General features: G+C 40.6%; 1 protein-coding gene across 4 annotated transcripts in view; it reads right to left on the bottom strand.

Moving 5' to 3' along the window:
* Positions 1 to 2,437: 2,437 nt before the first annotated feature.
* PLCB4 (phospholipase C beta 4) overlaps positions 2,438 to 10,985 on the bottom strand; it is a 399,303-nt gene continuing 390,755 nt past the window's right edge. For all 4 annotated transcript variants that reach the window (XM_045808925.2, XM_045808910.2, XM_087853750.1 and 1 more), the window contains exons 36-39: positions 8,902 to 8,959; positions 8,383 to 8,469; positions 5,187 to 5,223; positions 2,438 to 3,094 (exon numbers count right to left, since the gene is read on the bottom strand). In XM_045808925.2, the coding sequence (XP_045664881.1) occupies positions 3,006 to 3,094; positions 5,187 to 5,223; positions 8,383 to 8,469; positions 8,902 to 8,959 (271 nt within the window). In that variant the 3' untranslated portion in view covers positions 2,438 to 3,005. The remainder of the gene's footprint in view (positions 3,095 to 5,186; positions 5,224 to 8,382; positions 8,470 to 8,901; positions 8,960 to 10,985) is intronic.

Below are 10,985 nucleotides of genomic sequence, written 5' to 3'. Positions count from 1 at the left end.
AGTCAGGCATAGGCAGTTCCATAACATTTCTGGGCTGAGGAGAAAGAGAAAGACTTGAGACTCAAGCATCCTGACTCCCAGGTGGAGCAGAAAGGTCCTTCTGGGTGGGAGGAGCAAGATGTAGTAGAAACCCAGATGGCTTGGGGCCCGATATAAAGCTGGCTTGCTTTTTGCTTCTTGGGGCATTGCTCTAACAAATCACAAGCCTCCTGGAGAAACCTCATGACGTTGGAACATGGTGCTAGTAGCTGGCAAACGGGCAAAGGAGGTACTTACACGAATGGTCTGGAGTTAGCACTTCTAGTTCCCCTACAGTCCACAAAGATCCAGAAGTTCCTGCATCGTCCAGAAGAATGCTAAAATAAACTGAGTCCAGGGTGAACACTTGAATGAGCAGAGACCTTGAGCCATTGGGATGGAAGGACCCATTTTGCAGGGCTGTAGCACAGGGCAGTTAGGACTGTCCCACCGTGGGGAGACCAGATGCTCCTCCCCACTGCCATCTGGGGAAAGAAGCAGGGAGGCCTGAATGGGGCTGGGATGCTAATGGGGGATTTGACTTTGAAGTAATTGAAAATGCTTCTGAAATAACATGTTTGTTATTTTACTTTAATTGGCAAGATTTTGTTTTCCTTCATAAGAATGCAGAATTTGAGTGCAATCTGAACTTATAATTGAAAGTAAAACAACATTGTGTTGAACATCTGAGCTGTGTGTACACTTTAATCCTACTACAGTGGAATCTTTTGGGGGTGGGGGTAAGATATCTCAGATATTGGAAGTAGTCTGGGTTAAAGAATAAACTGGCTCTGGGTATAGTACTGGAAAACAGAAATATTTATGGTGATGTAAAAGGATGAAAAGGCAGAGAAGATCAGATCAGAAAAATGGGAAGACTGGGAGTACCTCGCAGAAGCAAAGGACGGAGGAGGCATTTGCTGAATTCAGTGAAGTGCCACAGAATGGTGAGCTGAGCTCTTGCTAGAAGTCCTTTGATTTGATGAGGAGCCATTCAGAATTCTTGAGAACGGGCCATCCCAATGTGGTACTAGTTAAGGAAATTTTTTAAAAAAGATTTTATTTTTAGAGAGCGAGTGAGTGAGAACCAGGGGAAGGGCAGAGGGAGAGTGAGAATCTCAACACTGAGTGTGAAGCCCAACGTGGGGCTCGATCTCCTGACCCTGAGATCATGACCCGAGCAAAAATGAGTGAGAGAGATGCTTAATTGACGGAGCCACGTAGGTGTCCCAATGCGGTGCTATTTTAACAGCCCTAGTTTTCCATGGGATGTTAGTGCTGAAAGGTACGTAGTCTAACCCCATTGTCTTACAGATAAGCAAATAGGGAACCAGAGAAATTTCAGAGAAACCAGTTCAAATGATAAATACGAGAAAAAGCCAAATATGTGACATTTGGGAGTCAGCCAGAATCAACCTGTTTTGTGTCATTTGGTGGGAAAATGTGCTGAGGCATGAAGAAGCCTCCTTTTGAAATAATGGAGAGATCATTTATGAAGAGGGCAAAAAGTCTGCTGGAAAGCATACACTCTGACAGGTGTTAAATGTGTTTTAGTTTTTTATTAGAGAAGTCGGAAGTTTAATTTCAATATTGATGGTAACATAATTTTCTCTGCTTTGTTCAGAGGAACACACAGAATCAATTTGTACAAGCATATACAATTCAGTTGGTGTTTTGTGTCCTAAAATCAGTAATCTGATTAGTTCTAGACTACCGTTTCCATGCGCTCCTCCCGGCTTTGGCGGCATGGCTCAATTCCCCGCAGAATACTTTTTCATGCACTGTCTGAACACAACTACAGCGGGCTTAAAGACCATGCAGATAAACACTGTAGCAAATTGTTTTGATATTTAACAGACGTAAAAAGGTTATTTCCTGATATGAAATTCTGAAAATCTGCATAAATATTTTTGTGTAAAATTAAATTAGTTATGTATTTTTTTGAAACTAGAACTTGAAGTATCAAGAATGCCCACATAATTCATATACACATATATATAGACTTTTTCATTATGCTAAAAGTCTTGATAGTCCAATTATATTCTGTGCCATACATTTATGTAGCCAGTATCGATTTGGCATTAGGTTAACTGTATGTGTACGGATTAGTCTTAATCGGTGCTTGTGTATCATGCAAACATAGTTCTAGTATTCCTGTTTACTAATCTTGTCATGTGGCAATACTTAGATGATTTTGCTCTATAACAGTGTGAATTAGGAGTATAAATACTTTATACATGGTCACATTTACAAACGTTTGCCAATAACCACTTCACAATCTTTATGGTGTCATAGTGTATTATAATGTCTGGAATCGGCAGAAGCAATTCCTATAAAGCAAAATCAGATGTAAACTGTCTTACGTGTGCCTAACAGAGTTCTCCCTTGAGCACGGATGAGTTTTGGCACAGGTACGCTGTTCTATTTTTTTTTTTTTACTCTAATAATTTCCACAACGTTTACAGGAAATTAGCTTCTTATGGCATGGCAGAGACATGGCACTTACTGATGAGGTAACTCAGATGTAGAAAAATTCTGCAAAATTATTTGTCTAGCAGATTGCCACTTCTGCTGATGAATTTGTAGACAGAGTTTGTTTTTTTTCTAGTGCATGCATTTTGCTATTGAATCACTAATGCACTGTTTTTGCTGCAGCTCAAACATGTCCTAAATGCATCACAGAGCGGAGTTGTTTACACCAAGCTCATTCCCTTGTGATGGTATTTTATAGCAAACATGTTTAAGTTGTAATAGCAAGGGTTCAACTCTGCCTTACTGGGATAGTAATTTTGGTGGATTTGGAGCTCCTTTTGGTTGGTCAAAGAAATCCAATACTCAAAAATGTTACAGAGAAGGTTGTAAGTCTCTGTGGTTGCGGGTAACGTCTTGTCTGTACATAAAGGACACCCAAAGAGACAACAGGCGTCTTGCATGAAATCTGTGTCAGGAAGGTTGGGGATCTTTTGATGCTGTGCGGCTCTGTGGCTTCAGTTTGGGCTCTGGAGTTTCACACTACTGTTGCTGGCCTGCGGTCCATCTCGGCTTCCAACTTCACCATCTGCTGCATCTCCTTCGCCTGGAACATCAGAAACGAGGCCTGACCATGTTGCCATCCTCTCTTGAAGGCATGCAGCCACCCAGACTCTCTTCTCCCATGAATCTGATGCTGGCACTGTGTCCTTGCTACTCCCAGTGAGGCCCAGGGACCATCAGCATCAGCACCGCCTGGGCCCTTGTGAGAAAGGCACACTCTTGGACTCTAGCCCAGGCCGACTGGATCAGAATGTGCATTTTCACAAGATCCCAAAGACATTTTCCTGCACAGTAAAGGTTGTGAATGACTAGTTCTACAGCGTGCCAGGAAAACCACTTGAAAAGAGGTTAAGCCGGTCACTCAATATTTAGACTATGTCACGTCAAACCGTTTGGTTTCTACGGATGGACATGTTGCCTTGACCGTGTGTAATTTGAACTTTTAGCAGAAGTGTTATGTACAATATTTTCCCCCAATAGCCTGCAATTTAATTAATTCCCTAAGAATCTGACTGATGGAGAAGTTTAGGTGGGAGCATATCACATTGGTTTGGCTGGAGTACCTTGTAAATATGTAGGGTTCCTAGAATCCTATTGTCCAAAAATTATCCCTACTGGCTCTCAATTCATTAGGATAATTTTTTATAGGCTTCCTGAGGTTGAGTTCACCATGGCTTAAGACTGTCACTAAGACAACCAGGTGGTTTGGGAGGTAGAAAGGAATCAGAGGGCCGGTGCGGGGGCGGGGGGGAAGATTCTGGTGACACATCAACTTGCTTATTTCAACTTTTACTTTCCAACTGGTTTCTGGATGCTTGGGCCCAACCCAATGCATCTATCTTTTGAAGGAAAAATAAAGCATTCCTTTCCTCTTTTTGTGACCTACCACTTTGAAATAAAGGCCATTTAAGAATGGAAACGTGGACATAACTCAGAGAAGCACTCTGAAGTGCTCTCATGTTTGCTTAGGTATTCCAACTCAATGGAAGGTCAGTGGGCGGGGTGGGGAGGGGGGATTGGGTCAAATCCGAAGATCATCCAACGAGCATCTAGATGTCCCGAATGAGGCCCTGTTATAAAACTAGTTTAACCCGTGGATATACAGTAATTCTTATTTTTTTTTATTGTGGCTTTAAATTTCCTTTTGGCGAAGATGGATATGGTAATACCAAAGAACATAATTTTCCTGCTCAAATATGGGATGGATGGTTCCCTCTACCTGGATAGTTTTCAATGCCTGAAGTATACTAATACTCTGAGAAATGAGAAATGGAGAAAAATATACAAACATGAAACTATGACACAAACGGTATTCGTAAGAGGTGACAGTGAAACCATATCAGCACTGGAAATTAAATACTTGTATGTTCAATAGTACTAACAGATGCTCTATGCTTCTCCCCACTTAGCATTTAACAATGATATTGAACATAAGCCATTATAGTGCTATTCTCAGAGTGAGGTTCTCAGATGAGTGGGGTGACCGTTCATTCCCATTTGCAGGGGACAGTTCCGAAACATTTATGCCTGTTAGACCCGGCAAGTATGAACATCACCCCCTTTCACTCTCAAAACTATCCTCGTTCAGATAATACATTATATGGTCACCTTACTTAGGTGATTAGGGTCCTTGGCAGACCAGATCTCACAGAAAGCATGACACGAGTCACTGTATAATGACACTGTAGAATGTTTCTGCACGCAGACCATAACTGTCATTAAAAAGCACCGATGAACTTTTAAGTAGGGTGCTTTAACAATTAATTGCAGTCCTATGAATGCTTGTGAAAGAGCTGGCTTTGTGACCCAGCCTTAGCTGTGGTCGGTCCAAATGACAGTCATAGATCACTGTTCTTGACGCGTGGGTCTACCTTCATCAGCATGACTTGAGTTTTCTAGGTCTGCTGTTGGAACCGTGGGCTAAGACTCCCTCAGAAAGAATTCTCGAAAGATGCTGGGCATTTCAGTTTGAATATTACCTCAGAAATCCAAGCATGAAGTAGTCAAGCTTTTAAATCCAAACCCCTGAGATACTAGTTATGACCAGGTGTGCATCATAAATGGAGTCTGCACCGAGCATACTAACAGAGCTGAGAAGGAAAGCAATGTTTTGCTTATCAGAGTTCCGGTCCTACCTTGTGTTTGGGACACTGCATGGCAGGTTTTCAATAGCTGTTTGTACAAAAATAGTAATGTCAAAATTGAGTCATACATATAAAAGAAAATAAATGAATACTGAATAAATGAACACTTAAAAAAATGAATGCAAAACCATATACAGAAAAGCAAAAAGCTAAGAATAAAACATGTATACGCCCGTCAGCGACGAACTCCCCCCCAGATTGATCTCAACAGAAAATAATTAAAAAAAAGAACAAAGCAAACAACCAATGCCTGGGAACCCAGACTATGCTCTCCTGCAGGAGTGGGTGGGAAACCCTCCCTTTAGCAAGAACCCTCACTTCTCTTTATTAAATGATAGGATTGATGACAAAAATCAACTTTTAAAGCTTGGGTATGACAGTAATGGAGCGTTAATGTTTGAAATGGTACATGTCAGGACAGATGACGTACTTGTGGCTAGGAGGTCTACGGGAAAAGTTAGTAGCAAAACGATCCCTGACCTCTTTTTTTTTTTTTTTTTTTTTATTTGACAGAGACCGAGAGAGGGAACACAAGCAGGGGGAGTGGGAGAGGAAGAAGCAGGCTCATAGCGGAGGAGCCTGATGTGGGGCTCGATCCCATAACGCCGGGATCACGCCCTGAGCCGAAGGCAGATGCTTAACTGCTGTGCCACCCAGGCGCCCCTGACCTCTTTGAGTTTTAAGCGAAGCATTGGATGACCAAGTAGGCAAGGCCATTAGGTGGCTTAAAAAAGAGCACATGAGGTTAGGATCCAGAATCGGGGCCAAATTATATTAAAACTTGAATTGTTTCTGCTAGTTCCCTCAGTGCTGGTCTAGCTAATTAAGTAGATCCTTGGGGGGCTGGGGTGAACTTCTGGGAGTTAGGGTCACAAGGAAGCAGTAAGAAGCCTTAAAGAGATATTATGGATGAATGTTAAAATTATCTTTGGCTTAGAAACAGAGAATAATAGTCTTTGGGTTGAACAAGGGTTTGGGAGACTGTTACAAAAATTTAGGATTGTCTGGAAATAGGAAACTTTTCTGCCAGTGAAATGTTTAATTGGTTAATAAAGGGAGCTCTCCTGATTCCAGACTTGCCTATCATGCGAGAAGAAATGGAGTCACCATGTCTTTTGCACCTGTGCCTGCTACAGTGTCGTAACACACAGAGCAACTAAGAGCTCTCTGACCTTGAAGTTCCAAACAAAACAAAACCATACTAGAAAGACCTGGGACTGAATTTGTATGGAACAGCCCATGTTTTTGTAAAGCAGGGCTTAACACAGAAATTCAAGTCCGAATTCTACCTCTGCCGGAAGCATCAATATGATATGGCGAATTTCTTTTCATTGAATCCCATTAAATCTTCCTCAAATCTCAATCCTCCTCATGATCTGTGCTTTCCTAAGCTTCTGTGCCTCGAAGTATCAGCTGTGGGTGGTAGACGTTGCTTAAGACATATTGAAATGCATGACATGAGTTTTTGGAATGAAAAGCCACTATCTTCCCAAATATACTCAATCAGTCCAGCTATCACTAATCCAGTATATTGAAGGCAAGAACTCTGCTATGGTTTGAATTCTCCGTGTGTTAGGATAAAAGCTCAAAATGATTTTTTTATTATGTACTTTGGCTCTGAAATAAAAAACAGTAGGTAAGTGTATTCTCGAGCTCTGATATTCACCACTATTGTAGTAATGAGTAATTTTTAGCACATGTACATTCTTAAGCCAAACTTGTTGCTAAGCAACACAGTAATTTCTAAGTAGTTTCTTAATTTAGTTAACTGAAACATAACTGTGCCTTACCTTCATTGTGCCTTCTTCCAAGAGGCATCCTTACCCCACCCAGCCCTGAATCACTGAAGTGGATCCTAATGTTTTGGAGATGGTGGCTTTACCTTTATTCATACTCCCATTTTGCCCATGGGAACACTTTCTGGGAAGTGCTTTAAGAGCAAAAACATAAGCTAAGGTATTTTGTACCAGAACGTGATGTATCTATGAGATGGTCAAATGAATTGGACCCACAGGACAATAAACATTTATTGTCCCCCTGGAGGATCTGTGGACTGTTCATGAACAGAAGCTGAAAAGGAAATGTGACACATAACTCAGAAGTATGTCGATGAATAAAACTTCCGTCTACCGGAAAGTAACAAATCCCAAACCGGAAGCTGGATTTGTTACCCAACTGCAATACAAAAAAGATTTTCTGGTTTTGTTTTCCTTTCTCAAAGATACATTTTAGTGTAATTCCAACTGAAGTGTTTTTCAACAGAAGGCATTTACTCTGAGAAATATACCTGCAATAGGATGGCTTTACAGATGGAGGAAATGGGAAAGAAGGCAGTACAATCACCTCTTTCATCAAACCCTCTTCACAGTTTCTAGACGGAAGTAGATTATCTAGATATAAAACCTTCTAAACCAGCTCTACCTAAAAACTGAAATTTGGGACAGACTGAAATTTAAACTGCTCCGCAGGGTCATTTTGCCTTATAAGCTGGAGGTACGGCCATCAAATTGAAACTACTGGATGGACAACGGATCGCGTAGCCTTTTGGGAAGGGAGCCCACCTGTACTGTCCTTCAGGTAAACACAGAGATCTTGCTGTTGCTGTGTAATAGCTGACGGCTAACGCAAGAGGTGGATTTTGGATAACTACTGGTGTTGACTCCTTAGTGTTTTGTCTTGCTGGGAAAAAACACCAAGAGTATGGTATCCACTCGCATTCCGTGGTTTGTAGAGTTTTGGCAGCCCCTTTCTGTGGGTCCTGCTCGGAAGCCCTGAGACGGTTTTAAACTTCACTTTTAGACAGAGGTTGAAAAGAGGTGGTTTCTCTCATTTGCTTTTAAACATAGCCAATGTTTAAATTTGCTCGCCTCTAGGTTGCAAATTCTAAAGCTCTAAATGAAATAATGTGAAACCTTCGTTTCCTCTTCTCAAGGACATCATTCTTAGAATCATCACCATCTATTGAAATGATGACTTTGGCCCCCCCCCCAACCCCCATGGCTACAGTCCTCTCCCACTTCCAAAAAGAATTCTTTGTCTTGTTTGATGAAATGGGGAAAATATAGTAAAAGGCATCCTGTTTTTACTAGCCACCTTTCCATGCCACTACTCAGGCTATCTCTGCAGGCATGGTGTCTGCCTCCCAAAGCGGGCTGGCTGTGTCTTTGCATGCCTTCTGATAAGATACCTGTTCATTCTGTTTCTCTAGGAACTCGAGGTGTTCAAGCTGGACTTTTTTCAACTGATCCATTTCTTTGGACTGTTTCATTGCGAGCTGTAAAAAAGAAAAATTCTGATAAACTTTGGGTTGTAATCTGAAAACTTATGGGTGAGGTATGGCTGTTAAGTTTACAATTTAACTGAGGGAGATATTTATAAAAAAAAAAATCATGAAAAATAGCCTGAAAACTGCAAGAGTTTAAACCCGTAATTATTACTGGGAAGATCTTCCCTGCTAAAATCTTCTCAGAACATAATAGAGTATTTATGCACAATTAAAGCTTGGCTTCTTTTTTCCATATAAAATGGTGCCAAATTAGTATCTTAAAGATTTAAGTGATAGATTATTTAGCTCTCAGGGAGCAGACAAGAGAAGCTAGAATGTTTAATGTTCAGAAAAATCAAATTAAGCAAATCAGCCAGAAGAGATCTGATATCTAAACATGAGTTATTGTTTATAGTTCCAAGAAAATTACAAAATACTTACTCTCTTTCTTTCTTCCAGAAACTTTTTGGTGTTGCTGCTATTTAATTCCCTGACTCGCCTAAAAGTAATAGATACAAATAACATATGGCATGACGTTGAATAGAATTAATGTGATATTACATAAGAAAGCATTATATTCCATTTACTTCTCTGGATGGGATTATCACTTTTCCCAATTTTTGCAGAATTTTGAAAGACATAATGTACAGAGAGAAATACATCTTTGTACCCATCACTCAGATTAGTCAGTATTAATGTTTTGTCCTCCTTGTCTCATATTGTTAAAGGAAACAAAGCATTACAGATATAATTAAAGCCCCCTTTGTATTTTTCCTGAGTCCATTCCCCTTTCTTTCTCTCCAGACATAACCACTATTTTGAGTTTGGTCTGGACTTTCCCATCCATGTTTTAATGTATTTATTCCACGTGGATCTATCCATTCTTAATACATACAAGTGCTTTCAGGTGCCTACAAATCAAATGGAGATACTGTCAAAAACACAGATTGCTGGGCCCACCCCCAGAGTCAGTGGATCTGGAGTGGGGCCCAAGACTCTGCATTTCTAACAAGCTCCCGAGTGATGCTGCTGGTCTCTATTGTTCTGTTTTCCAAATTTACCTAAATGGTAACCTATTCTGGGTTTCTTCCTATAACTTATTACTTAGCCTAGGTTTTAGAGATACAACTGTGTTTCAAACTATTCCATTACTTTCATCTGTTGTATGGATTTTTTCCATTGATGAAGAGAATACAACATTTCCAGTTTGCTATTGATGACAAATCGGTTATTCCCAAACAATACTCCAATGATCTGGTGCATAGGGCCCCACAATGCTTGGTGTACTATCTGTTGACTAAATAAATGTAGGGCATATCTTCTCGTGCATACGAGCAAGGATTTCTCTAAGGTATATACATAGATGTGCAAGTTGTTAGGGATTGAACAATTTCATCTTTACTCCAAAGCACTGTCCTTATTTGCATTCACAACCAGGGTCTGAATGCTACCTTTTCTTCATGTCCTTTTTTTTTTTTTAAGATTTTTTTTTTTTAAGATTTTATTTATTCAACAGAGATAGAGACAGCCAGCGAGAGAGGGAACACAAGCAGGGGGAGTGGGAGAGGAAGCAGCAGGCTCCTAGCGGAGGAGCCTGATGTGGGGCTCAATCCCATAACGCCAGGATCATGCCCTGAGCCGAAGGCAGACGCTTAACCACTGTTCCACCCAGGCGCCCCTCTTCATGTCTTTTTGCCCACACTTGGAACTGTCAGACATTCAGTTTTGCGTCAATTAGTTTTGTGAAATGGCATCATTACCAGTGAGGCTGGAGTGCTTTTCATGACTGAATAGACCTACGACTGATTGAATTTCTCTAATAGCTATAGGTCTATTCAGGTTTTCTCCTTCCTTTTCAGTCAGTTTTGGATATTGATATTTTTCTAGGCAATTGTCCATTCCCTTTAAGTGTTCAAACTCACTGGTAGTAGCCTTTAAGGAGTCTTCATTTTCAAAAATATTGATTAGATCTGCAATAATTTCTCCTTTTTATCCCTAATGGTACTAACCCGTGCTCTTTGGCTTCTTGAGCAGTCTTGCTGGAGGTTCACTGATTTTATTTTTTTCAAATAATAAGCTTTTGTTTTTGCTGATATTCTCCATTGCTTTTTGTTTTCTATTTCAGTACTTTTTGCTTTTTTATTTCTCCCCATCTGAGATCTTTGGGTTCACTCTGTATTTCTAATTTTATACTCTCTTGAGTGTTTAACTCATTAGTTTGCATTTATTTAAAAAAATATATACACCTAGGGGCACCTGGGTGGGTCAGTCGGTGAAGCGTCTGACTCTTGATATCAGGTAAGGTCAGGATCTCAGGCTTGTGAGATAGAGCCCCGCGTCGGGCTCTATGCTGGGCATGGAGTCTGTTTAACATTCTCTCTCTCTCTCTCCCTCTGCCCCTCCCCAAACCCCTTGCAATCTCTCTCTCTAAAAAAACAAAAACAAAACAAAACAAAAAACCCCACAACAACCAATGGTATATACACCTAGACTGTAATTCTCACTCTAAATATCACTTTACGTTC

This window comes from Ursus americanus, chromosome 22 (assembly GCF_024610735.1).
Source record: "Ursus americanus isolate L20-20 chromosome 22, mUrsAme1.1.p, whole genome shotgun sequence".
In the NCBI taxonomy this organism is placed as follows: domain Eukaryota; kingdom Metazoa; phylum Chordata; class Mammalia; order Carnivora; family Ursidae; genus Ursus; species Ursus americanus.
The sequence above is the reverse complement of the archived record's forward strand: the minus strand, read 5'-3'. Positions and strand labels throughout refer to the sequence as shown.